Source organism: Castor canadensis, chromosome 5 (assembly GCF_047511655.1).
Source record: "Castor canadensis chromosome 5, mCasCan1.hap1v2, whole genome shotgun sequence".
NCBI lineage: Eukaryota > Metazoa > Chordata > Mammalia > Rodentia > Castoridae > Castor > Castor canadensis.
Genome location: NC_133390.1, coordinates 85,046,294 through 85,074,012, shown reverse-complemented (window position 1 = coordinate 85,074,012; position 27,719 = coordinate 85,046,294). Strand labels below are relative to the sequence as shown.

The 27,719-nt window shown below is 36.4% G+C and overlaps 1 protein-coding gene across 7 annotated transcripts in view; it reads left to right on the top strand.

The window, feature by feature from the left end:
- Vps8 (VPS8 subunit of CORVET complex) overlaps nt 1-27,719 on the top strand; it is a 309,569-nt gene that overhangs the window by 183,397 nt on the left and 98,453 nt on the right. For 5 of the 7 annotated variants that reach the window (XM_074073616.1, XM_074073619.1, XM_074073618.1 and 2 more), the window contains 10 exons: nt 2,113-2,155; nt 3,687-3,759; nt 4,026-4,145; nt 9,741-9,812; nt 14,113-14,232; nt 15,624-15,680; nt 20,589-20,671; nt 21,802-21,901; nt 22,595-22,693; nt 26,926-27,015. In XM_074073616.1, the coding sequence (XP_073929717.1) occupies nt 2,113-2,155; nt 3,687-3,759; nt 4,026-4,145; nt 9,741-9,812; nt 14,113-14,232; nt 15,624-15,680; nt 20,589-20,671; nt 21,802-21,901; nt 22,595-22,693; nt 26,926-27,015 (857 nt within the window). Of the gene's footprint in view, nt 1-2,112; nt 2,156-3,686; nt 3,760-4,025; nt 4,146-9,740; nt 9,813-14,112; nt 14,233-15,623; nt 15,681-20,588; nt 20,672-21,675; nt 21,761-21,801; nt 21,902-22,594; nt 22,694-26,925; nt 27,016-27,719 lie in introns of all 7 variants that reach the window. The other 2 variants (XM_074073620.1, XM_074073617.1) reach the window with 1 other exon arrangement.

The window sequence follows — 27,719 nt, the reverse complement described above, 5'->3', positions numbered from 1 at the left end:
CTGTGGTTCATGAATACAAGTCCTAGTTCACGTCCCCAGAGCAAAAGCCACACTGGGGAATCTGAGTCTGAACTGCCCGTCAGAGCTTATGCTTCCATCTGGTCTTAGTAACGTTAGGTAGTTGTTTTGTATTATGGCCAGGTCTGCAACTTTTCTCTGTAAGGGCAAGGCAGGGCAGTCCATTGTGTACAGTCTTAATTTGTCATACCTAATAGCAGCCCTGAACCTAATGTTTTTAAACAGACTTGAAAATTGGCTTTTATATCTGTATTCACCAGAAATAAATGTGGAATATAGCTTTGAAAAACACGCCTGGAGTTGTTGAGTTTTTACACCAGAAAATTGTTTAAAAGAGCACCTTGGGAAGAGAAGAGGTTTAGAAAATTAGGCACTGTATCATTTCAGTTCACTATACATTTACTAATCACTATACAGGATGTTAGAAATATGGAGATAACACAGACCCCTGCTCTTAAGGGTCTCACAGTAGTGGATGGAATAATGCAGATGGCTATTTGAAATGAGTGAATTTAGCTCTCTCTAGGAGTACCATGAGCTAGATACATTCCACCTGACATTCTAGCAATGAAAGTGTTTGCTTACACAACAAGGGGATTGAACTTTGATCACAAGATAAAAACGAGTGCACACAAGGGAGATATGAGGATAGGTAAGACACCTAAAAAATTAGCTAGCATTTGTTGCCCTCAACGCAGAGAAACTAAAGCAGATACCTTAAAAGCAACTGAGGCCAATAGGAGAAGGGGACCAGGAACTAGAGAAAAGGTTAGATCAAAAAGAATTAACCTAGAAGGTGACACACACGCATAGGAAATTAAATTAATGTGAGTCAACTCCCTGTATAGCTATCCTTATCTCAACTAGCAAAAACCCTTGGTCCTTCCTATTATTGCTTATACTCTCTCTTCAACAAAATTAGAGATAAGGGCAAAATAGTTCCTGCCTGGTAGCGAGGGGGTGGGGGGGAGAGGGAGGGGGCGGAGTGGGTGGTAAGGGAAGGGGTGGGGGAAGGGGGGAGAAATGACCCAAGCATTGTATGCACATATGAATAATAAAAAAAAAATAAAAAAAAGAAAGTGTTTGCTTAGTTAATCAATAATCCTGAACTTGGTATACCAGGAAGGCAGTCATTACCTTGTATCATATTAGTTGAGCTGGATTAAATAACATTTGGAACCGAAAAAAATGTAATTTCTCATATAATTTTGAGCAACTCAAATTTATTTATACAAATAACATCACACGTGTACAGTCTTTTTAAAGGATTACTGATAAAAGTTGTATACTTGCTTAAAATTAAACACTATATCAATTCAGTTTATTGTACAATGCTTGTATTACATCTCTTATTTGTGTACCAAAAGCAGAAATTTTAATTCTTCATTATTACAAACTATAGATTCCCATAATCTGCACATCATAAGCATTCCTGATTACTTGATTACTTCAAGTTTCATTGATTACTTCAATGTTTCTATTACATTGTATGTTGCTCTTGACTCTTGGCCTAAAAATTGGTATAATTATCTTTTTGATGTCCTTTAGTCAAAGAAATAGGCTTATCTCACAAAATGACAGATCTCACATTTTTGACCTTAGAATAGAAAGATCCCTAAAGATTTATTGAAAGGCCGTTACTTGAAATGTTTCAGAATAGAGTTAGTCTTCTCAGCACTAGAGATGTGTGGGTAATAGAAGTCCATATTACAAATGAGAAGACTTACAGCTGAACCTTAATATCAACTAATTGGCCATGATCTCCAATTCATGAATCCACAGCTTGCTCTATACCTTCCCCTGTACCCAGGCTAGAGAATAAGCCAACAATACTTAGGTTTTTACCCTCAGATCTATTCCTTCTACATTTGTCAATGAATAACTCATACAGATTTTGTGTCTATGAAGAGAATCTAATGGAAATTCTTTTAAAGTTATAGTAATTTTATCTCAGTTTTTCAGTATTTGGAAGTATATTTGCCTTACCTTAAATGCCAAGTTTTAGTTTTTGTTTGCACATAAAGATTACATATCTGAAAAAGTTTTGAAACTAAAAACTAAAAACTGCTAAACATACATTTCTTTCTTTTTCAGATGAGCAAGTTGTTATGGGCAACAAACTTCTTGTATATATTAGGTAAGAGTTTTTTATTTATTTATCTGTGACTTCTGTATTTTCCCTATGTTGTAAGACGTACTTTTATCTTTTATCCATATAGTGCTTTTATCTTTCACGGTTCTTTTATGTGGAGTAGTTGTTCTTAGCTTGAATATCCAAAGACATTTTTGGTTACCCCTATAAGGGATAGAAGAGAGGATTGTTCCTGTCATCTAGTGAACAGAGGCCCATGATACTGCTAAACATCCCACAATACATAGGGTATCCCCACCACAAAGAATTACCTGACTGTGGTTGAGAAGTCTTGATGTATTTTATTTTTACTACCAGAAACTGTTTTACACATAAGGGGAAGAGATTTGTTCAAATCACATACAAGTTAGTGATAGAGGTAAAACTGAAATGTGTGTCTCCAGACTCCTAGAACAGAGTTCATTCCAGTAGGCTCTGCAGAGCAGAATTAAGTCCTGGTGGAAGTTTTAGCCAGATAGCTGGTTGGCAGGAAGGTAGGAAGGTGGTACTGCCTGCCAGAGCATCATTTTAGCTTTTATCCAGCATCTAAGTTAACTTTGAGACCTCCCTCACACTTGATACATTGATTCTTTGGTGAGAAAAAATGTAGCAGCATTTACCTAGCACTTTATCGTCTGTGCTTGAAACTGCTGTATTCTGGTTATCTCTCATCTAACATTGAAAATCAGTGCCTGGTTCAAAGTGGTTTAAACTTTGAGCTCAAAACATGGAAAGCATTGAAAAAAAAAAAAAGATATATTCAGAAGACATTTGTAATAATTCAGCCCACAAGGCATCACTAGCCATAATGGCTGTGGGTGAATTTCTCAGATTCTAACTCTCCTTGAAGGGCCGTCCCAGATGTTCCCAACATTTATTAGCCTCATTCCCCATTTTTAACCACCATTCATAAAGTCATGAGTTAAGAAAGTCTCTGAGAACATCAGGCTTCTAGCAGGCAAATCATAGTTGAGTGTGATAATTATGTTCTTTCTAGATGCTGAGTATGAGGTCTTTGGGTGGTGTCTTCATTCTGTCCTGCCCCATCCACGCAGCTACACAGAAACGGAGCCCCCCCCCCTACTCAGGCACAGGATGGGTTGCTTCACCACCATTCCCATTTCCCACATTATTGGAATTGGCAATCATCCTTTTTTTTTTAAACTAATAAATGGAAACATAAAAATTGAACATATTTATGAAGTACCATGCAATTTTTTCCCAGGAAGTGTTTTTGATAAATGTCTACATAGTGTGATATTTAAATCAGGACAAACATATTTATCACCTTAAACATTTATCTTTTCTTTATAGTGACAACACTCAAAAAACTTTCAAAATATGCAGCACACTATCATTATCTGTAGTCACCCTACTGTGCAGAAGCAGTAATGTGATCTTTGAACTTGACCTAACTGACAAAAGCTAAGCCTACTTCAAAATCAAACTTGAATCTCTGTCTGAGAAGCAATGCATTACTTGCTTGAAAGTTACTCCTTTATAAGTCACCAGATCTGGCCTCCCTCTTCTCTTCTAGCTGTTGTCTGGCAGGTCGTGCCTATCCCCTTGGTGACATCCCTGAAGACCTTGTTCCCTTGGTTAAAAACCAGGTTAGTACCATTTTCACAGCAGTTTTACTCTGTACATCTCTTAAGATGCACTGAAGACAAATTGCAGTTGCAGATTATACTTCACTCACTCTGTCACTAATGTCAACAATTTTAGTTGTGAGAGGATTTAAAAGAGACCTTATAACTCACTGGCAATTTAAACTGCATTCAGCCTGCCTTTATTTTATCTAAATGGGAATTATTGCTTCAGTAAGATGCTTTGTAAGATGAGAGAACATAATGAACAATAGCTTTTCACCTTGCAGGTTTTTGAGTTTCTGATTCGCCTGCATTCAACAGAAGCATCACCCGAGGAGGAAATCTATCCTTATGTCCGGACTTTGCTACATTTTGACACAAGAGAATTTCTGAATGTATTGGCACTGGTAAGGGACAGTATGATTTTGAAGATCTTTTTTCCAAAGCAGCCAGAGTGATAATTTTTTAATAGAATGAAAGAAAATTAATAATCCTATGCAAACACAGTTTTTATGTTCTAGCAGTAAGTTGAGGTTTCAAATATTCAATATTGTGGCACCTGTTTTGTTTTTTTTTTTTTGTCTGTCCTTCCTTTTTCTGTCTCTCTGCCTGTTTCTCTCTCTCTCTCTCTCTCTCTCTCTCTCTGAAGCACACTTATCAAAAAGTTAAAGAGACCAAGGTTAGATGTGGTATGTCTCTGCTTTCTAAATACGGACAAGGGCTCTGAGGGAGACCTGATGATGACAGTGGAAATAAAAGTACTTCAGATGGAACATGGAAGCTTCCTACTGAAACAAACAAACAAACAAAAACCCCGATACATGTTTAATTAGAGATGAATTTAGATGAGGCAGGTTTTCTGTGAAAATGTTCTTAGGGGGATAATTATATAAAACATGATGTGTTCCCCCAATTAAATAATATTATAGTTGGCTTTTTTGTAAAGCTTTTGGTAAGATGGAAAGTGCTTGTATAATAGTGTTTAGTAAAACATCAAAACAAGAAGGGAATACCCTAAATGTTAGTAGTGACTAACTCTGTGAGAGGGGCAAATTTCCCTATGAGCCTCTACTACTTTTATAAACTCAATAATTTAATACACTATGAAGTTATTTTAAAAAAAACTAAGTACCCATGAGAAGGTTGTTGTATTATAGTTTGAATTGGTTTAACTTGAAACTCTGACTTCAGAAACAGTAAATTTATTTTTTATTTTTTGGAAGTATTGGGGTTTGAACTCACAGTTTTATGATTGCTAGGCAGTTGCTGAACCAGTTGAACCACACCTCCAGGCCTTTTTGCTCTGGTTATTTTTGAGGTAAGGTCTTGCTTTTTTGCCCAGGACCACATCCTCCTATTTAACACTTCCTGCTATAGCTGGGATGACAGGCATACAGCACTGCTTCTAGGTATTGGTTGAGAACAGGGTCTTTCTAACCCAGATCCTCCTGATCTCAGCCTCCCAAGTTCCTAGGATTACAGGCATGAGCCACTGATGCCTGGCTCAGAAGCAGTAACTTTAATAACATAGTAGGAAGAGAAGAGAAACTCAGAACTGGAAGTCAGATCTAGTCGTTTTAGGAGACCTTAGATGTCCAGAGAACATAGTAGGTGGATGACACTTAGGAAGAAAGAAATAGGAAATGATCAGCAAGAGAGTTTGTAAAGATTGGTAGAAAAAACAAAGAATTTTACCTAGTTTTTGCTTCTTAAGGAGATGAGGTAGCACTGAAACACATTTGAAATTTTGCTGATGTCTGAATTATAATATTAGGATTTGTAGTAAGGCTGAAAAAGAATCTCTCATTTGCTTGGCAAATATTGAGTGCCTAGTGTATCCCCTGCATTAAGGGATACTATATTATCTGGGAGATGCAACCCTGGCTGACAGAATGGAAACCACGCCCTCCAAAAGGAGGATCTAAGTTATTACAACACAATGTGACGCAGACCTTAAAGGAAGTGCAGCATGCTATAGGAACACTTAGGAGGTGTACCTAAAGAGGGAAATGCTTTTGGATGAAATTATGTCCATGCTGAATCTCAAAGATTAGCAGAAGTTAAGTTAAGGGTAGAAGAAGATATTCTAGGCAGGTCAGAGTGTGTGTGTGTGTGTGTGTGTGTGTGTGTGTGTGTGTGTGTGTATTTATATTTATATTTATATTTAAAAAGACCTAGAGTGATATATGTTCAGGTAATTGAAAAAAATTCAGTATATCTGCATCTTTAAATGTGAGAAAAAGTACACAGAAACAAAAGAAATAGGCAGACACTGAGTCTTGCAATCTATACTAAGAAATTTGGGCTTTTCAGATTGAGAAAGACAAATATCACCTGTTTTCTCTCTATTCAGAATCTAGACCAGAAAAAAACACCAAAAAAATAAAAAGACATGAGTGTAAAATGGGAACTGTCTTGGGAGGGGAACCAGTGAAAGAAAGAGCGCAAAAGGAGAGGGTGATAGGGGACTGTTATCCAAGAACTTTGTATGAAAACAGAATGATGAAATCCATTAAAAATTGTGCTAAAAAGAGGGGAGGGAGGGATAGAAAGAGTAATAGAGGAGGTGAATTCAAAGTGCGTTACATGCACGTATGGAACTATCACAATGAAACCTCTTTGTACAATGCATATACATTAATAAAAATTAAATAATAAAAAGATATTTGGGCTTTATATTACAAGTGTGGGTAACCAAGAAAGCCTTTTTGGAAAAAGAATATTATGCTCTGTATGTTTAAAAGATTCCCTCTGACTCTTTTTGTTTGTTTATTTATTTTTGAGACAAGTTCTCACATGTAGCCCAGGCTGGCCTTGAACTCATGATCCTCTTGTGTCTGCCTACCAAGTGCTGGGATTACAGGCATGAACCACTATTCCAGCATCCCTCTCACTATTGTGTCTTAGTCCATTTGGGCTTCTGTAACAGTGTCATAGAAGGAGTAGCTTATAAACAACAGAAATTTCTCACAATTCTGAGGGCTAGGATCAAGACACTGGTAGATTCTGTATTGACGGCCACTTCCGGGTTCATAGATGGCACTTTCTCATTGAATCCTCACATGGTGGAAACAGGCAAGGGATCTCTCTGATGCACTTTATAAGGCTCTTATCCGATTCATCAGGACTCTGTCCTCCACCTAATTGCTTCTCAAAGACCCTACCTCCTAATGCTGTCACATTGGTGATTAGGCTTTCAGTATAAATTCTGAGGGATGCAAACACTTAGACCATACCACAGAACTTCTGGTCCATACTTTCCCCATCCCTTCCTTTGATCTTCCTAATAGCCAATGCTCTGATCCTGTAGGCTTCAGGCCTTATCTCAGAATTCCTTACTTTAGAGGTAAATTCTATGCAACATTGCAGGTCTTCTGCTGTCACTGGACCTCATTATACCCTCTGACTTATACACCATCCTTTCCTGACTTCTCTTTGGTATTATGCATTTGGACCAACTCTGCTAATTTGGGATGTTTATTTTTCTATTTACATGTAAGTTATGGTATTTGTTCTCATTCCAGCTTTGTCATTAGCATGCATTGTATGTGATACTTTTTTTTTTTGTTATAAAGGGGTCTTTTGGGATATGTGAAGAGATTAGGTCAGGGACCTACACACTAGTCTAAGGGTTAAATCAGCTCTCTTTACCATGGCCTATGTGAGCTAAGAATTTTTTTTTATATTTTTAGTGGTTGTGAAAAATGAAGGAAAAAAAGGTGTGATAGATTCCACATGTAGCACACAAACTAAAATAAATAAAATATTTACTACCTAGCTCTTTATATAGAATGTTTGTTGACCCCTGGATTAGGATTTAGCTTGTCATCATGATTATCCAGAAACACCATAATAATTGTTAAGGAACTCCAGAAAGAAGTTTTTAATGTTCAAATTCATGGATGTCTTTGAGCTTCAGATTCAGGTTCATCTTGTGCTTCTAAACTATACTTCTCCATTAGGACATCTTTGTATATTATTCTTGTAACAAACACTGAATACTTAGAAGCATGTTTGTGGAGTGATAATGTTCTAGAAATGACATGACATATGTCCCATTATGTGTATCACAACATTTATACTATGGTATGACACCACTCAGTTATATTTATAGAAACAAATTTCAGACCAATGGTTGCATACTGCCAGAAGAAAAATGGCTAAGGAAATTCTTTTCACTTGCTGTTACTGCTGTTGTTTTTAATACATTTGTTAACTCTGCCTGAATTTAGATTTTAATGGAATAGCAAACTTATATTAGCAGATGGTACTCTGTACCATACTCTCTGTATCTGCAGAGTGACATCTTGCTTTAACAGGCTGAGATGAGTGAGTGTGTGTGTGTGTGTGTGTGTGTGTGTGTGTGTGTGTGTGTGTCATAAATCAGAAGACAGAACTGAGTTTTCTTTTCTACCTTCCTGTCTTCAGTCAGGGTCGTATTTAACTCACACAAACATATAAATATCTTCTGGTAGAGCGTTTCAGATGAAGTTCCTACTGTCTCCTTGGCAACTCGTCTCAGGTTGTCTCAACTAACCAGCAGCAAAACAGACTAGTTGGAAGAAAAGTTTAAAATACTGTTACTTTTCTCTGTAAATAATTAAGTGGACAGTTGAACAGTTAAGCACCTACTGTGCAGCAGACAGCAGGAAGAAGGGAAGGTCATGCTAATAAGAGCAAAGTTACTTTGATAAGTTGGGAAAACTCAGGACCCATTTAAAGACCAGTAAGTATTCTGGTTTTATTAGAACTACCATGTAGTCTTAAAAGCTCATGGCTATGAAATTCCTTTTTAAAAATCTACTGGAACAATATGTAGTCCATTTTCTTGATTCAGAAATTAGTAATAATTATTGCATGTTGATTTAAGCATTTCTCAGAACCAAATATCCTAAGTGAAAACCATAGGAAAGATTTTCAGGTCTTTAATCCTTATTACTTAACATTTAAAAAAATTTTTTTTGGTCATACTGAGGTTTGAACTCAGGGCTTTGAGCTTGCTAGACAGGTGCTCTACCTCTTGAACCATGCCCCCAGTCCTTTTCGCTTTAGTTATTTTTCAGATATGGTCTCATGTTTATGACAGGGCCAGGCTGAACTGCCATCCTCCTCCTATTTATGCTTCTGTCTAGCTAGGATAACAGGTAGGCACCACCATGACCAGCTTTTATTGGTTGAGATGGAGGTATCTTTTTTGCCCAGGCTGACCTCGAACTGTGATCCTCCTAATCGCCACTTCCCAAGTAGCTAGGATAGTAGGCATGAGCAGTCATGCCTAATCTTGATTTTTTTGATGATAGGTCTAATTTCAGTTTCTTAATATATGAATCCTGTATATACTAGGTACTTTTGTGACATGCTTTTAGCATACGCTGCCAAACAGAATGCACTGTTGTCGTTTACTTTGATTCATTTTGTATTCAAAGCACATTTGCCTCACTTAAACAGGAATATAAAAATATAAAGTGTTCGGTACGTGGCAATGTTTTGAGAAAAAGATACCCAATCCTTATAAATACGCTTAAGAATTTTAGTATTTCAACAGCTTTACCAAAGTAATTTTTAAGTGTCTGTCTTTGAACATCATTTTTCTAAATTTGTCATAGAATACACTGCATTTCGGTTAATTGAACATGTGACATCTCATCCTTCCATGCTCAGACCTTTGTTCCCAAATTGACTCTTGCTATCGACATTCTTTTTTTTTCTACCTATAGACTTTGTTTTACTTTCTTTCTCACTTTTTTGGTGGTGGGATAACACTGTATTTAAATACCTCTGATTGATTTTTAAAGCCTAGAATACTATGAAATATTACGTGCTACACCTTTCTACTTGACTCCCCCAAAATAACGTGTCATTAAAGGTATATGAGAAAAACCTGGTGAGGAATTGTTATCTTATTTGGGAGTTTACTTGGATTTTATTCATAAGAATTCGTAACTTGCTGTCTTCTAAAATTTGCAAGTAATAACTACTTTTAAATTCTTTCTCCTTTTTAGACCTTTGAAGATTTTAAAAATGACAAGCAAGCTGTGGAATATCAACAGCGAATTGTGGACATTTTGTTGAAAGTAAGCCCTCAAAGATGACGTGTCTTCATATTGATATTCATATTAAGATGATAAAATTGTTTTATAGCAGGTTCTAAAATAATCCTGTTTAGTGAATCAATTTGTTGAATCATATTTTAAAATTATATTATGGAGTCATGGCCCTCAAGAGGTGAATGATACTAATCAATTATTGAAAAAATTTAATGTATCTCATCTTTAAACTAGGTGTCAGTATACAGGGTACTACTCTTGAGAAATGAATATTGTGATAATTGCTTCATTATTATGATTCTGTGTAATAATAGAGACAACTTCAGAGCACTTTGAGGAAATAACTGTGTGAAGAATCTTCTTCTGTCCCTTCTACATCACTTAGTTGCTATGGTAGTGAGATTGATCATTCCAACCTAACTCTAAGTGGATTTTGTAAAGAGCTATTTTGAGATTCACACTCGGGTAATGAATGAATGCAAGATGGGTTCTTATCCTTTCCTCTGGCATGATTTTCAGCAGCCTTTTAGTTGAAACTTTAGAATTTACATTCTGTTCATCTGGCTATAAAATGGAGGTTTTTCATCTTAATGAATTTTAAATTATTTTGGACAAGAGACCAGAATTCAAATGTTCTCTAGTTGTACAAGGCATCTGTGTATTACATTTATATGAGCTCTTTATAATTTTCAGAGCACACTTACAATATATACATTATTTTACCTGAGTAACTCATTTACCCAGTAAGGTGAGGACAGTGGGGTTGGTGAATTCTCAAATAATTTGTTTGATCCGATGGGTAGTATGGTGAATTTTCACCTAGATTTCCCAGGTACTTTCCTAAGTGGTCTTTCTATTTGTAATCTTGCCTCATCTCTATTTAATATTCTTATATGGCTCTCTATTGAATCAGTTGCAATGAAGTTCTGCAGTAAGAGAAAACTCAAAATAATAATAGTTTCATTGTGGTGAAAGTGGAGTTTTCGCATGTAAGTCTGGAGGTAGGCAACCTGATCTAGTAGGGTGGGTGCAAAACCTCATGAGGGATGCATCTTCCTTCTTTCTTACTATTATACTAGTACATGATTTCTGTCTTTTGGTTCAATATGGCTGCTCAGGCTCCAGCCATTACATCTATGTTCTAGTCAGCCTGAATGCAGAAAGAAATGTAGAAGAAAATGTTAACTCTCTTTAAGAAAACTTCTTAGAAGTTATACACTGTAATTCTGCTTATATCATATTATGCAGCACTTTGATAGATGATTCTTTGCTGCTAAGAAAGATTGAGAAATATAGTCTGTATTCTGGGCAACCATGTGCTTAGCTAAAAATTAGGATTTTGTGTGTAAGTTAGAAGGTAGGATGCATCTTCTGTTATTATAAGGAAATACTGGAGGCTTGATACCTTACAAAGAAAAGTAGTTATTAGCTCACAGTTTTGGAGGCTAAAGGTTCAGATCGGGCTTGTTTTGGCCTCTGATTAGGGCCCACTTGGCCGTATCACAACATGGTAGATGGTGTCATGGTATTAGTACATGTGAGAGCGGGAATCACATGGCCAGCCAGGAAGCCAGAGAGATTCAGGATTTAGGCTCACTATTTTCATACCATCCCATTTTTCGAGAACTAACTCATTCTTCAAGACCAGCACTGATTTCTTCTGAAGGCAATGTTTCCAGTGACCTAATTTTTTTTCCTATTAGGCTGCACCATTTCCCACTCCATCTCACCCCATTCTGGGGATTGAACTCAAGAAGGGCCTTGTGCTTGCTTGGCAAGTGCTCTGCCACTTGATTCCCACCCCAGTCCTTTTAGTTTCTTTTTCAGATAGTCTGCCCTTTTCCTGGCCTGAACTTGGACTACAGTCCTCTACCTGCTGAGTACCTGGGATTATAGGTGCACCATCACAACACACAGCTTTGTTTTTGTTTGTTTGCTTATTTGTTTACTTTTTGAGATCTAGTGTCTCTAACTTTTGCCTGGGACTGGCTTCAAACCATGTTCCTTTTACCTCTATCTCCCAAGTAGCTAGGATTAGAGGCACACACCACCACTCCTGGAGAGGCCCCACCTGTTAAAAATTCTACCAGTTCTACAGTGCCACACGAGGGATCAAGCTTCTAGTACATGAAGCTTTAGGAGATAAACCATATCTAAACCATGGCAGAGTAAAAGTAGTAATTTCTGCCATACTCATTTAACTGTATAATGTAATAGTCAAGATCCTCTATATTTTCTGGTTCCTGTCTACTTCTCTTTAACTGTTTCCTCTTCCACCCACCTCCTCACACCCACTCCTTATATTATGTAAATCACTGGAATTCACTAAGCTTTCTGTATTATCTTCACAGTTTATGTTCTTTGCATGGATTTTCTTTCAGCCTCTCCTGCCTTTTCCTTCCCTTCCTTTGACTAGCAAATTTCTAATTGCTTTCCTAGACTTAACTGAAATATCATCCATGAAAAGCTTTTTGAACCATTTTTCACTCTTGTAAGTTGAGTAGTTGTTCCTTTTTGTTCACAAACTATGCTACACTTAACACATTGTATCATAATCATTTTCAAGTCCTATTTGGGCTTGAGCTTCCTGAAGGTAGAGACTGACGATTATTATTTCTGTATTATACTTAATTATTTTAGGGGGTATGCCCAGAACATGTCCAGCACAGTACCTGGAATCTAGTAGTGTTCCTCTAGACTTAATTTTGTGAAAATCTACTTCCCACATGTGAATGTGCTTAATTTAAATGATAAGGTAAAAATTTTAGGTTTGTTGAAAGGCTGGGCATGTCTTTAGCGGAAGTTGGGCAAGAAAATGAAGCAAGCACCTACAGTACAGCACTGAACTCTGTGCATCCTGAACATTCACAGTTTCCCTTCATGATGGTCTCCTTGGAACCAGAGACCCATGGAGTCCAAGGCTGTAGTGTGTACAACTTGAAATATCTTCGTACTCTGGTAATGATTAGGCACTTAAACAAGTGCTGGTTGCAGGCTCACAGCAGGAAGGGGCAAAAGTAAGGGTGTATTGCTAGTCAAGTAAGAAAAGGTAGGTCAAAAAGTAGGTCTTACGGGAATGTTTTATAATATGAAAAATCTTTTTTTTTGGCAGTACTGGGGATTGATTTCAGGGTCTCACACTTGCAAGGCAGATAATACCACTTGAGCCACTCCACCAGCCCTATAACAGGAAAAATTTTACACTTTATCTTTGAATGGAGGATAGGATGGGGAGAACTTCAGACTTTTCAATACATTGCCCAGGGTACTATGTCCTAATTTATGGTAGAGTTGTCCTGATTAATACAACTAGCTTCAAACAAAACACCAGCTTCCTTCTCAGACTTCTGCACTCTATTAATGGCAGCCTTATGCCACCTGCCAGTTATGCTGAAAATCTTTCTGTTTGTTTTTTCGGTGGTACTGGGATTTGAACTCAGGGCCTCAGCTAGGCAGGCAGGCACTTTACCACTTGAGCCACTCCTCCAACCCAGAATCTGTCATTTTTTATAGTACTTTAACCACCTGTATCTTTTATTTAAGATATGTTTACATGTCTCGCCTTCCTTCTTAGTTCCTAATGCCGTTAAAGGCACCTGTGGAGCACCTTATCCATAGTGGAGACTCAGAAGATGAGCTGAGTTAAAACAGAGGAATGGCCATGATTTGAGAACTGTGTATGGTTGTGAAAAGCCTGTTGTACAAAGCCACCACTCCAGAACTGCCTGTAGACAAGGCAGAAGCCACTCAGTTCATTAAAGCAGCCTTAGTGACTTATTTTCAGGGATTCCTTCACTTGCAGGTTATCTTACTTTTGAGCCCCAAAGCAGTTCTCTTCTTTCCTTGTTGATAGGCAGATTTTTAGTAGGGTTATTTAAATTTAATTTAAATAAAATTTTAGTAGAAATTCCAGAGAGAGACATGATTGGTATTTCCTTGAAATCTTATACCCCCCTCTCTTTCAATTCAGTTCTTTTCCAAGTTGAACTAGAAATACGCCAAAAACCACTGAAGTGTTTCCTTTCAAAATACACAAGTAGTTGTGATGCTTCTCTAAATGGTACTGAATTCAATTTTTGCCAAGTCCTTAAAAGAATCTTTTCATAGTCTTCAGTAATGAGGCTTCCCCTTCTAATTGTGTGTGTGTGTGTACATATATGTATGTGTATATATCCACATATATAGCATTAAGTATATTAATGTTAAATATACATATACATTTATGTATATGTACACATATATAGCATATATGTATAGCATGTATACATATATAGAGAGAGAATAAAACCAGATGTGTATAAAATAAATGGTGTCTTTTGTTCACCAGGTTATGGTGGAGAATTCAGATTTTACTCCCTCACAAGTAGGGTGTCTCTTTACTTTCCTTGCCCGGCAACTTGCAAAGCCTGACAATACCTTGTTTGTGAACAGAACCCTCTTTGATCAGGTAAGTGTCTTTAACAGTGATTACTAGAACGGTTTTCCTCTATTTACTCTTCATAGAAAAGTTCATGGGATTGTCCTGTTTCTTAATATGACAGAGTACTAATAAGTGTCTTATCAAGGAGAGACCCAGCGGGGTCTTGGTTCTAAATGAAAGGTTTGTGTTTTAATGATGTGTTCTGGGTAATACGACTTTACCTACCACCTGGTATATATAGAGAGAGGTTTATAAAGATTCTGTTTTCTTAATTCAGTTGCTTTAAATTACCTAGAATTCTTTGTTCAAAAATTTTCTTTTTCTTTCTTTTTTTGCAATATGACTAGGCAAACACTTTGCCACTTGAGCCACACCCCCAGCCCTTTTTGCTTTAGTTTACTTTTCAGATAGGATCTCGTACTTCTTGCCAGGGATTGACTCAGATCGTTCGCCTCCCCACTTAACTGGGATTACAAACAAGTACCACCATGCCTATCTTGGTTTTTTGAGATCCCTTAACTTGGTTTGAAAACCAAGTTTGAAAACTTAACAATTTGGTTAAGTTTTTTGCCAGAAACCCTCTTCATTGCCTCCTCCTGAGTATCTGGGATTACAGGTACACCACCATACTCAGCCTCAGGAATTTTCTATTTTAAGAATCACCCTGTGTCACTGGTAGTAAGACCATGAATAATAATCATCTGAAGAAGAGATTACTTTTGAAAAATCTGAATTTACTTACAAATGACTGTGACTCTGAAGTTGTCTTCTAATTAATGTTAAATATCGCCTACATATACGTAGTTGGCAAAGGAAATATTTTTATCTGGAAAAAGTGGCCAATAATGAGCAATATTTAGTGAGCACTTCCTAGTACCAGGTACTATTGCAAAGCTTTATATATATGTATTTAATCATTCCTCCCAACAGATCTGAAATTGATACAGTTATCTCCATTCAGTTGACTCCTGGACCACTTAAGTAACTCATCCAAAGTCATACTTAGTGTTATTATTTTCAGTAATGTTGTTACTATGTAAGGTTAGGATTCAAATTCAAGTGTCCTGACTACAAAGTCCATGTTTTGCTCAATCCATGGTATTAGTAAACTGAAAGTTAAGGTATAGAAATGACAGCTATCTTATGACAGTACCAGAAAAGATCAGTACAGCTATCTTTCCTACTTATGTTCTGAACACTAAGGAAACATACATATAAGGTATGTATTACATTACTAGCATACTTGAACCTGATGTTTCATGTACTAGGCCAATCAGTTGAGGTGGTACCATCCACTGTGGTATTATAGCTAGTGAAGGAGTGGGTGACACTGAAAGGATACTTATTTCTGTTTCCATCATGACAGTCTTGAGGCATGCATGCTGATACACAATAAAAATTATTTTTTCTTTGGCCAGGTCCTTGAATTCCTCTGTAGTCCTGATGATGACTCCCGTCACTCTGAAAGACAGCAGGTATGAACTGCTAGAACACTTCTGCTAAAGAATAGGAAAGAAGTCAGAATAGGCCAGAAGGATCTTTTCTATGCTAGGCCTCACTAGACATAAGAGAAAATGATTTGTTCCAAACCCTAATTCCAAGCTAAACATAGTGGCAACCAGAAAATGTTGTGGATAGTTGGTGAGGTATCTGTGTAAGGAGCTTATATCAGAAGAAATTCCTAGGCAGAGTGGACCTGTCTGCATCTGGCCTGACTTCAAAGAGAATACTTCACCCTTTCCATTATGTAGCAACAGTTAGCACCTGTTACACCACAGTGTCATTCACCTGGTGACCACGGCTGGCTTCTCTGGCCCCGAACCAGAAAGGCTACAGGATTCTGAGTGTTGGCACACTAAACTTTTCAGAGTGCCTAAAGGCTCCACTCTATTAGGGCTGCATTCTAGAGGCTTAAGTCCATCTGTCCCTCCCCTTATCACTGTGAGACAGTAACTGTTTGGTTACCACTTCCTTCTGTTTATGCCACTTTCTTGAGGGATACTTCTAGAAGTAGAATTCTTTAAAAGCAAATAGGTGTAATGGTGCATACCTGTAATCCCAGCATTTGGAAAGTGGAAGCAGGAGGATCATGAGTTCTAGGCCAGCCTGGTCTACATAGTGAGACCTTACATTAAAAAAACAAAACAAAACAAAAAAAACTCTTGAGCTGGTGGAGTGGCTTAAGTGGTAGAATGCCTGCCTAGCAAGCATGAGGCCTTGAATTCAAACCCCAGTACCACAAAAAAAAAAAAAAAAAATCTGTAAAAGCTTATGTACTATGATTGTTGGCACTAAGACAGTCAGACTTCTTAAAATTGAGAGGTGACCTTTTCAGAATTTGAGACTCAGATGAGGAGCATTAGAAGAGAAGCAGTGATCTGCACAGCTGTGTCCCAGTGACTACTGCAGACTCTCACGAGAGAGAACAGTACTATAGTTTTGACTGCCACTTAAATTATATTAAATACAAATAATAACAAAAGCCCCTATTTCACCCTTCTTTCTCTATCATGGAATACATGATATATCTAAATAAAATGATAAAAACTTTTAAGAAAAATTCTAAATTAATAGAAAGAAAAGCCAAATCTAAATGTAGAAAACAAACCTTAGAAAGTAATCATAGTATATTAATATTATAGCTAAAAACCCAGCTCCTTCCCTTGTAGTCAAACACTCTTTTCCTTATACCAGTGGTTATATATCAAATTTTGGTCATTCAGTACTTTTTAGGATTTTCCAGTTTGTTTGATAGATCCCCCAAGTATAGTTCTGATATCAATGTTGGTTGTTACTCTAATTTATATAAATGAATAAGATGAAAGTATAACAATAAAACATATTACAACTTTACTCATTCATCATTGCAGTGATTTCTTTGCTGTATCAGGTAACAGTCTTTGAATACTTGGAAAATAATTCCTCAATTCTTTGTTCTTTTCACAATGTAATGCATAGTGTATGGACACACATGGCACTCTACACTTGAGCCACACTCCCTGGCCCTTTTTGCATTGGTTATTTTTGAGATAGGGTCTCACTTTATGCCCAGACTGACCTATATCTTGATCCTCCTATTTGTGCTTCTCCATGTAAGTGGAATGACAGATACATACCACTGCACCCAACAGTTGGTTGAGATGAGGTCTTGGGAACTTTTTGCCCAGACTGGCCTCCAACAGTGATCCTCCTGATCTCTGCCTCCCAAGTAGCTAGGATTACAGACTTAAACCACCACTTCTTTTTTTTTGAGTTAATTAACATATTTATTCATTGTGACTTTTGTTTGCGTCTCCTTTTTTTTTCTTTGTATTCTTTTTTTTTAATTCATGTGTGCATACAATGTTTGGGTCATTTCTCCCCCCTTCCCCCAGCCCCCTCCCTTACCTACCCCACCTCCTCTCTCTTCCCCCCTAACCCCTCGCTACCAGGCAGAAACTATTTTGCCCTTATCTCTAATTTTGTTGAAGAGAGAGTATAAGCAATAATAGGAAGGACCAAGGGTTTTTGCTGGTTGAGATAAGGATAGCTATACAGGGAGTTGACTCACATTGCTTTCCTGTACATGTGTGTTACCTTCTAAATTAATTCTTCTTGAACTAACCTTTTCTCTAGTCCCTGGTCCCCTTCTCCTATTGGCCTCAGTTGCTTTAAGGTATCTGCTTTAGTTTCTCTGCGTTAAGGGCAACAAATGCTATCTAGTTTTTTGGATGTCTTACCTATCCTCATACCTCCCTTGTGTGCTCTCGCTTTATCATGTGATCAAAGTCCAATCCCCTTGTTGTGTGTGCCCTTGATGTAATGTCTGCATATGAGGGAGAACATATGATTTTTGGTCTTTTGGGCCAGGCTAACCTCACTCAGAATGATGTTCTCCAATTCCATCCATTTACCAGTGAATGATAACATTTCATTCTTCTTCATGGCTGCATAAAATTCCATTGTGTGTAGATACCACATTTTCTTGATCCATTCGTCAGTAGTGGGGCATCTTGGTTGTTTCCATAACTTGGCTATTGTGAATAGTGCTGCAATAAACATGGGTGTGCAGGTGCCTCTAGAGTAACCTGTGTCACATTCTTTTGGTTATATCCCCAAGAGTGGTATTGCTGATCATATGGTAGATCTATGTTTAGATTTTTAAGAAGCCTCCAAATTTTTTTCCAGAGTGGTTGTGCTAGTTTGCATTCCCACCAGCAGTGTAAGAGCGTTCCTTTTTCCCCGCATCCTCGGCAACACCTGTTTTTAGTGGTGTTGCTATTGATGGCTATTCTAAACCACCACTTCTTAACTAGGGATTAATGAGCTTTCTCTGTAAAAGAACCAAAGGACAAATATCTTAAGCTTTGTGGGCCACATATGATTTCTGTCTCATTTTTGTTGTTTGTTGGGTTGGCTTTGCAACTCTTTAAAAAGGCAATTTAAAAAAGAGGTAACATTTTTATAGCATTTTGCTGATTAGTTGCATTTGCTACAAATGGTACCATGGTGGGCGTACTCCTACTATGGCTGATTTAACCTATGAATGTGTTGTCACTGAACATGGAGCTAAGAAGATGCACAGTAACACACCTGTGTATGATTTCCACCATTCAGATGCAGTTACAGTGGATGTAAATACCCTTAAGAGTGAATATAAGAGTAAAATGTAATAAAATAATTAAGAAGTGGTGAGTTTTGAATATTAATTTCTTTTGTCTTTATTTAATTGTAAGCTAATATAATTTAATTTTTAATAATAGCTGTGTTTAATAATTGACTTACAAAATTCCTGCCAATTTAACAATTAGCTCTAGTGAGTTGGTAAGATTGACTCCAACAATGGCATTTCTATTATTTTTTTCCAAAGTGACACAGCAGATGGGGTTTATACCATATTTATTGTATATTACAGTACATTTTAGTGCTCAAGCAGATAAAATTTGGGTTCTGAAATGTAAAATTGTGATAGATTTTATTTAATTTGGAAATAATAAATTTTCTGTGGTAGAAAACCACTTTCCTGGAGATCTTAGAAAGATCATGTTATTCTAGATGCTAAACTTAAACACAGGAGAAAGCTTTCTCTCTCAGAGCTCTCATAACTGTGCAATGCCTCTTGTGTTTTCTGAGGTTTATTAAAAAATATTGCTGAATCTAGTTCAATAACCTAGTAAAATTTTTAAAAAACATTTTATTAGTATATATTAGTTGTACAGGGGGTTTCATTGTGTCATTTCCATACATGCTTACAATGTACCTTGGAAGGCTCATCCTATCAGGTAAAATACTATGGCAAAACCCTTTGAATAATTAATATACACTTAAAAAAATGAAGGACAGAAATGTTGACAGGTTCTGTTAGTGAGAGGGGGAGGGGGAATGGAGAGGCTAAAGGACAGTAAATATGGTGGAGGTACTTTATATACTTATATGAAAATAAAATATCCTAGTCAAAATTTTCATTCAACTAGTGTGGTAAAAATTAATTATATGATCTCCAATACTTTTGTTTTTTACTGTTGTAAAATATACATAATACAAAATGTTATTCTTAAGTGTATATTCCAAAAACAGTAAGTATATTCACACTGTTGTTTAGTCATTATCACTGTTATTTTCAGGTCATTCATCTCCCAAAGTGAACCACCATTTGCATTAAAGAATAGCTCCCTAGTTTTCTATCCTCCAGTCCCTGGCAATCGCCATTCAGCTTTCTGTCTCTGGTTATTTTTCTACTGTAGATAGTTCATATATGTGCAATTATACAGTGTTTGGCCTTTTGTATCTATCTTGATTTCACCTAGCATAGTGTCTCTAAGGTTTATACACAGTGTAGCATGTGCCAGAATTTTCTTTCCTTTTAAGGCTGAATAATATTCCATTCTATGTGTATACCACATTTTGTTTATTTATTTATCTCTTGATGGACATTTGAATTGTTTCCACCTTTGGGATATTTTGAATAGTACTTCTATGAAAAACTCCAGTGTTTACTTTTTAAATTAGCATGTGAACATGGATGAACAATAGACTTTAAAAACCCTAAGACATAGAAGTGCCAGGCAAAAACTCACTTTTTGGAAAGATATACAGGTATTTTTAGCTTCGTGGGGGATCTATTCTGTATTTTAACAGGACTGTATTTGCAAATACTGTGGCACTCCTTCCCTCCTTCCATGTTTGAAAAGTAGAGCCGCCTGCCTTTTTACAAGACATAAATACAATATAGTCAACATAATAAAAGTCTAACCCTTTGCATATGTGAAAGCAAGCCAATATATCATCAAGTAAGAATATAAAAGAAAAAAAAAGTATGCTCTGCATGACTGAATGGACCCTTATAGAGCTAGTAAATATAATCAATTCTTAAGTGTCTTTGCTTATTTATTTTAAACACTCAGGTCCTTTTGGAATTGCTGCAGGCTGGAGGCATAGTTCAGTTTGAAGAGAATCGGCTCATCCGTATGGCAGAAAAGGCTGAATTGTAAGTTGTTTTGCATCTGTATGTTAGTTTCCATAAAACCATTAAATTACATTTCTCTAACTTGAAACCCAGTTTACTGATGTATTACTGCCTTTTTTTAATTAAGAAAGATTATACAAAAATAACAAAAACCTAAATGTGAAAGTTTTGCCTTTTAGTTGAATTCCAGTAAAACTTGCAGAAATTTATGGGATAAATTTAAAATGTACATTTGTTTTAATATGAAAGTGAAATAGTAGTCTTATGACATTTCATTATTTTAGGGTTTTGGGGTTTTTTTTTTTTTTTTGGTATTTTGAGGCAAGGTCTTGCTGTGTCAGCTAGGCTGGCCTTGAACTTGCAATCCTCCTACCTCTGCCTTCTGAGTGCTAGATTGCAGGTGTATACCACCATGCCTGGATCTAGATTTTTTTTAACTTAATATTTCCATGTTTTTTCATAGATTTTTTGACAATTATGTGTGGCAGAAACAACGCAAAATTAGATATAGCAAATAATATGCTAACACTGCCATTTATTGAGTTGTATGTTTTGACATATTTAATTCTGAACATAACAATAGAAAAATTCTGCAAATTATTGTTACCTAACATAATGAATATTTTTTACATGACACATTATCTTTTTTTGACATTTTTTTATATCCAACTTTGAAATTCCTTTTACACAGTATTCAATAGCATTTTAAGCTTATAGTTAGGGGAATGCAGATATTCGTGTTCCCTAGGTACTTAATACATGATAACTATCCCATATCTGAAATGGTTAAAACCAGCATCATTTCAAATTTCAGTCTTTCAGCATTGGAAATATTTGCATATGTCTTACTGGTTAAACATCCCTAATGTGAAAATCCAAATGCCCCAGCATTCAGAATTCTTTGAGCCTCATTCAGATTAGGCATGCTCAACTTTATAACCTTAATTATCAATATTGACCCATGTGCTTGAGCTAATAACCACCTGCCTATTTGGCACATTGAAGTTTTTCCTTTTACATTCTAGCTATCAAATTTGTGAATTTATGTATGAACGAGAACACCAATATGACAAAATTATTGATTGTTACTTGCGTGACCCACTAAGAGAGGTAAGGTGAAAGTGTGCTTTATCCTTTTTTTTCTGAGTCAGCTCCTCTCCAGCCCCATCAGCAGAAATATTCAGACATGTATTTGCTGATCCAAGGTTTTCTTCACTATCCACCTGGTTTTTATTGAGTTTCTACTATAGGGTAAGTCTATATTAGTAATTAAAATGGATATAGTTCCTGAAGTTTTGAAATTTATAAGTTAATGGTTGAGATTGACAATAAACAAATACAAATATATAATTAAAAATTCTGTAAAGTGTTAGGAAAGAGAGATGGTACAGCTTTGAAGGATGACAGGGAATTGACTGATATAGAGCAGCCAGAGATGAATCTCAGAGAAAGTGATATGTAAATTGAGTTTGGGAATTTGAGTAGCTGTTCAAGCAAACAGACAGAGGAAGAGTTTCAGGATAAGGAATAGTATGAAAAGGTCCTAAAGTGGTGGGAAATTGACATACTCAAGGAAGTGAATAGGGATTATATAGATGAAATGAAAATCAGTATCAGTGGAACCTACAAGATAAAGACAAAGGATGATTTGGTACTGTGGACAGGGACCACCAAAAGCAAAAGTATGATATTCCCCCATTAGGTCACTGAAGGTTAATAAATGAAATTAAAAATCAATTGGAACAGCTTTGTAATTTCTAAGAATCTACCCTGTACTTTAAGTAATTATTCTTTCTCTTTAGGTCTGTTTTCCATCAGTTAACTATCTCTAAATGGCTTTCCATCTCCAGATAATAGATATTTACCAAGACTGCTACAGATAGTAGGTGGTAAATAAATGTTGCTTGAGTGATGAATGAGAGTATATTATCTTGTGCTCTTCAGGAAGAAGTCTTTAATTACATTCACAACATCTTGTCTATTCCTGGCCACAGTGCTGAGGAGAAGCAGTCTGTGTGGCAGAAAGCAATGGATCACATTGAGGTATTGCTTCAACGAAACTTTTTAAACTTCCCCATTTAAATGGATAGCTCCCAAATTAACTTCATGTTCACCAAGCAATGGCAAGTATCATATTACTCCATTGATTAACTTGAGAATTAAATGCCTTTTTATAGTAGAAAGATCACACATACAAATAGCATGTTAGGTGAAGCATCTGGTGTGAAAGCTGGGCAGTCACTCATGGGACTGAGACCATGGCACACGTTATGTAATGTTATCAGGTTCCTATTAACCTGTATCTTGGTGAAAGAACACAGCAAGACCTTTCTCCATTTGCATTTTATCTTCTTCTTTTTTTTTTTTTTCCTTTACTCATCTTGTATCCTTTTTTCATCATTTTCTTCCATAGTCACTTTTTGACTACTTCTTCGTTTAATTCATCTGTATTACGTAGTGGTTTGAGCACATAGACTCCAGACATGCAAAAATAAAGCTGTTTCTCTGCATAATGGGAACATGATGAATTAATCAATGAGTAAACATATTACTCAGCAGAAAACTCATGCTGGAGAAGCAAGAAGGGTTTTTGCTACACAACATTTACTTCTGCTGACTAATTTTTCACCCACATCTGCACATTATTTCACCTTGGACCTTTTAATATCTTTTATGGCCATGATTACAAGTGTATGGAGTTTTTGCTGAAGGACTTTTGTGTCTTCATTAAAATAAATTCAATCAACAAAAATACACATAGAAACGCTATAATGAAGTTTTCTGATAGTATACGCTATGTAAACCTAGTAGTTCTTAGCACTTTTGAGGTGTGGATCTTTTTGCAAGTCTAATGAAAGATTTGGACTTTGAGTATTACTTACTTTCATGTGCAGTTCAGCAATCTACAGACCCTTAAAAGTCATTCCTATGAGGGGGAGAGACATGGGGGCAATGTAAATAATATACAAATAAGTCTAATTGGAATTGTCACTATGAATCCCTCCCCATATAATAAATATATCCTAATAAAAAAAATTTTTTTAAAGTTATTCTAGATTGAGTCTGTGGGCTCCCAGTAAAGAATTTCTGTTTTAGATGTTTTTTTCTAATGTGGACAAAATTTATTTCATTAGATTTTTTTCTATTTTGAAGATCAAAAAATTCAGAAAAACTCTTAAGACAAATGCATGATTTAATTTAAAAAATTAGAAAACAAATATTCTAAGCCCAGATGGAGAAATAAAATATATCTAGTACCCAGACTCTTTCCACACATCCTTTCCTGGTAACAAGCTCCTGCCTCTCCCTTCCCACCAATATTCATATACCTTATTATCCTGACTTTTTGTGATAATTTCCTGCTCTTCTGTGTACTATGAGTGCATCTGCACACATCCCAAGTATGTTTCTGTTTCGCCTTCTTTTGAACTTAAATGAAATTACCCTCTGTATTTTCTGCTGGATCTTTGCTCAATATTTTTGTTGTTATATAGCTGCAGTTCATGTTTACTGTATAGTATTCCATTTTGTAAATACAGCATAATTTATCCATCTACCATGTTAATAGATATTAGTTGTATCTGGCTTTTTACTTTTAAAATAATTTGTGCATGATCATTCTTCCACATGCACTTTGAGCCGAGCCACCTGCATTTCTCTAAGGCAGTGGTTCTGGGTCTGATCCCAGAGTAGCATTGCAACAGCAGTTGAGAACGTGATAGAAATGTGGTTTCAGTCTCCACTGCAGACCTTCTGACTCAGCAACTGGGGGCTGGCTCCCAATGTGTAGTTCAATAGGCAGCCAAGAGATTCTGGAGGAGCATGATAATTGATGGTCTCAGCACTGGGGGTATATGATATTTAGGTAATTGGGATTAGTATCTTAAACTATGGATGCCAGCACTATATAAGAGAGTTCCTATGTTCCTGTTGGCTATAACCTTGCCAGACTTTAAAACTTTTCTAGTTTGGAGGATGTGTAATGGTGTCTCGTTATGTTTTAAATTTACATTTCCCTAACTACTAATAAGTAATTAGGGGAGACTTTTCATGTTTATTGACCATTTAGATTTTTTCTTTTGTGATGTGCCTGTTGAAGTCTTTTAACCATCTTTCTATTTGATTGTCTTTTATACTTACTGATTTGTAGGATTTCTTTATGTATCATGGATGTTAGTCTTTTTTCAGAGATATGTGTTCCAGATATCTTCTCCCACTGTTGTGGCTTTTTCCTTCAATCCATTTAATATTCTTTTTAAGAAAAGAGATTTTTTTAAGTTGTCAAAATAATCAGTTTTCCCCTCTATACTTAAGAAATGCCCTCCTTTATTTTTTTAATCAAATTTTTTTTGTGTGTGTGCTATCCTGGGAATCAAACCCAGGATCTCACACATGTTAGGCAAGTGCTTAACCACTGAGCTATAAACCCTAGTTTTCAGCTTTTGGTTTTAGTGGTATCAGGTTGTTTTGGTTTTTTTTGCTTGTTTGTTTTGTTTGTTTGTTTGGTGGTACTGAGGTTTGAACTCTGGGTCATCAAGTACTCTATCACTTGAACCGTGCACCCAGTCCTGGTTTTTGTTTTTAATCTTTAGATCTGAGGTCCACCATATCATTTACAGATGACATGAAGTAGGGGTCCAGTTAACTTTTTCAGATACAGATGTGGCCCTTCCCCATTGCTCCACAGTGCTGCCATGGTCATAAGTGTATCAAGGATCTATATGCTCTTTTTCTGGGTCTCGCTCTTTACCTGGGTTGGCCTCAGATTGTGACCCTTCTACCTACACCTCCAGAGTAGCCTGGCTTTGTTTGCTGAGATGGTGTGAGCCACCATACCCAGCTTTATTCTTTTTATGCTATTGGATTTTATATTATTTTATTTATTTTTTTGGTGGGACTGGGGTTTGAACTCAGGCTTCATGTTTGCAAAGCAGGCATTCTACCACTTGAGCCACACTTCCAATCTAGAATTTTATTTTTATTAAGGATATTTGTATCAACTCATGATTAAAATTGATATGTAATTTCCTTTCTTATATTGTCCCATTAGATTTAAGTTTCGGAATGTTGCTAGCCTCATACAGTGAGCTGAAGAAGTTTCCTTTTTCTGTTCTCTGTAAAAGGTTATTTAATGTTGGAGTTATATCTTCTTTAAGGCCATTTTGAGTATTCATTCAAATCTTTTTTTTTTTCTTAAAGACAAGATCTTATTATGTTACTCAGGCTGGCCTTGAACTCTTGGGCTGGAGCTGAGCAATCTTCCTGCCTCCAAGTAGGTGGGACTACAGCCTTTGTGTTGCTAAGGATCAAACCCAGGGTCTTTTGCGTGCTAGACAAGCGCTGTACTACTGAGCCATTTTCTTAGCCCATGAATGTCTTTAATGATTGAAAATTCACCCTTAAGTCAGTTTATTAAATTATACTTTGGGGAATTTTCTTGTGATAAATTAATACATAATAATTTCTTTTTAATGTAATTATTAAATATATCATGAATATTTCAGTTATAGTAACTTGTATAAGTTTTACTAGATAATATACTGTGCTATTCTACATTTTGCCTTTGCCTTTAGCCATGCATCATTATTGTATTTAGTCACAGTGTTCCCACAGAGAAGGGGTAATTGGAAAGGCAGAGGAGCAGGTGACAGAATCCAAGGAAGAAGAGCTTCAAATAGGAAAGATAGCCAGTAGTGTGAAGGAAAGTTCAAGGAGAGAACAAGATGGAAATCTTAGATTTGACAGAAATAGATCTTATTAACAGCAGTTAATTAACAGTGGTTGAAAGTTTTAGTTTCCTTTAAGACTTAGAACCTTAAGTTGATTTCTTCAGACACTTCTGGTTCTGAGACACCAGAGGTCAAGTTTTAGAATTCTTAGCTAGAGAAACGGCAACTACACTCTTTCTCATTTCTTTAAGCTCAAGGGTAAAATTCATTGACATGGCATTTGGGAAGCTTTTGTTCCTTCTGTTCAGCCTGTTTTAGCATGGCCAGAATCCAGATTTTTATAGTGCTTTCACTAAAAAATACATAGTGCTTTCACTAAGAATTCTGAATTACCCTTTTTAAAATCTAATTTTGATTTGTTGTATGATACATTTCTAATTTTGCTCATTTGTAATGTGTTCCTTAAACTGAGGCCCTATATCAGTCTCCTGAAATACATTGTGGAAGTTTGTGACAATATTGAGGTAGGTAATTGTGCTTCACACCAATGGGTATCCCATCTAAATATGCCTTTTTAAATGGCTTTGTTTTTTCCCTTAATTCCAGGAACTTGTGTCCCTGAAGCCCTGTAAAGCTGCAGAGCTGGTTGCTATCCACTTTTCTGGGGAGATTGAGACAGTCATTAGAAAACTTCAGGTAAGTACTGCAAACATATACTGAGAAAAAAGCATCTAGTGGAGAGACAATTATTGACTCTCTACCTAAGAACTTTTGATTGCAGTTATTTCTTAATTTGATAATTCCCACTTAATAGTAATTTCTGCAGTGTGTGTGTGTGTGTGTGTGTGTGTGTGTTTGGGAAGGAGTAGTTATGTGATAATCTCTGAGTCTTGAAATGAGGGAGTTCATCTTTGGGCATAATAAACATTAACATCAAAAAAAATCTTTGAAACTATAACCTGTACCTATCCTAGAGACCATAATCTACTGAAGAGCCTCTCTTCTCTCCATTTTCTTTGCTATAGCACCCAAACCCTGTTCTCTTGGAGGTCCATATTACTTATTCAGAACTTTGTCATCTAATCCTGATTTTTTAGGATTTTTTCTTGGAAAATACTAGCTAGACTATAGCTACAAGCATGCCAAATGTTGAGAAGTCAGTTAGATGTACTATGTAATAGACCTAGTATTCTGCTTACCACTTATGTGGCAGTGCTAGTATTGAGTTTGTTCACTGTTATTATGGCCACAAGACAGAGATAGGGAATAGACAATGACAGGTACACAAAACACAACATTTGAGAGTCCTCAAATGGCAATAGTAGTGACAGGGAATAGCTGGTCAAGATGGAAGCCAGAGCAGTGAGTGTGTTGGGAAGCATGAGAGACAAAGCTGTTTA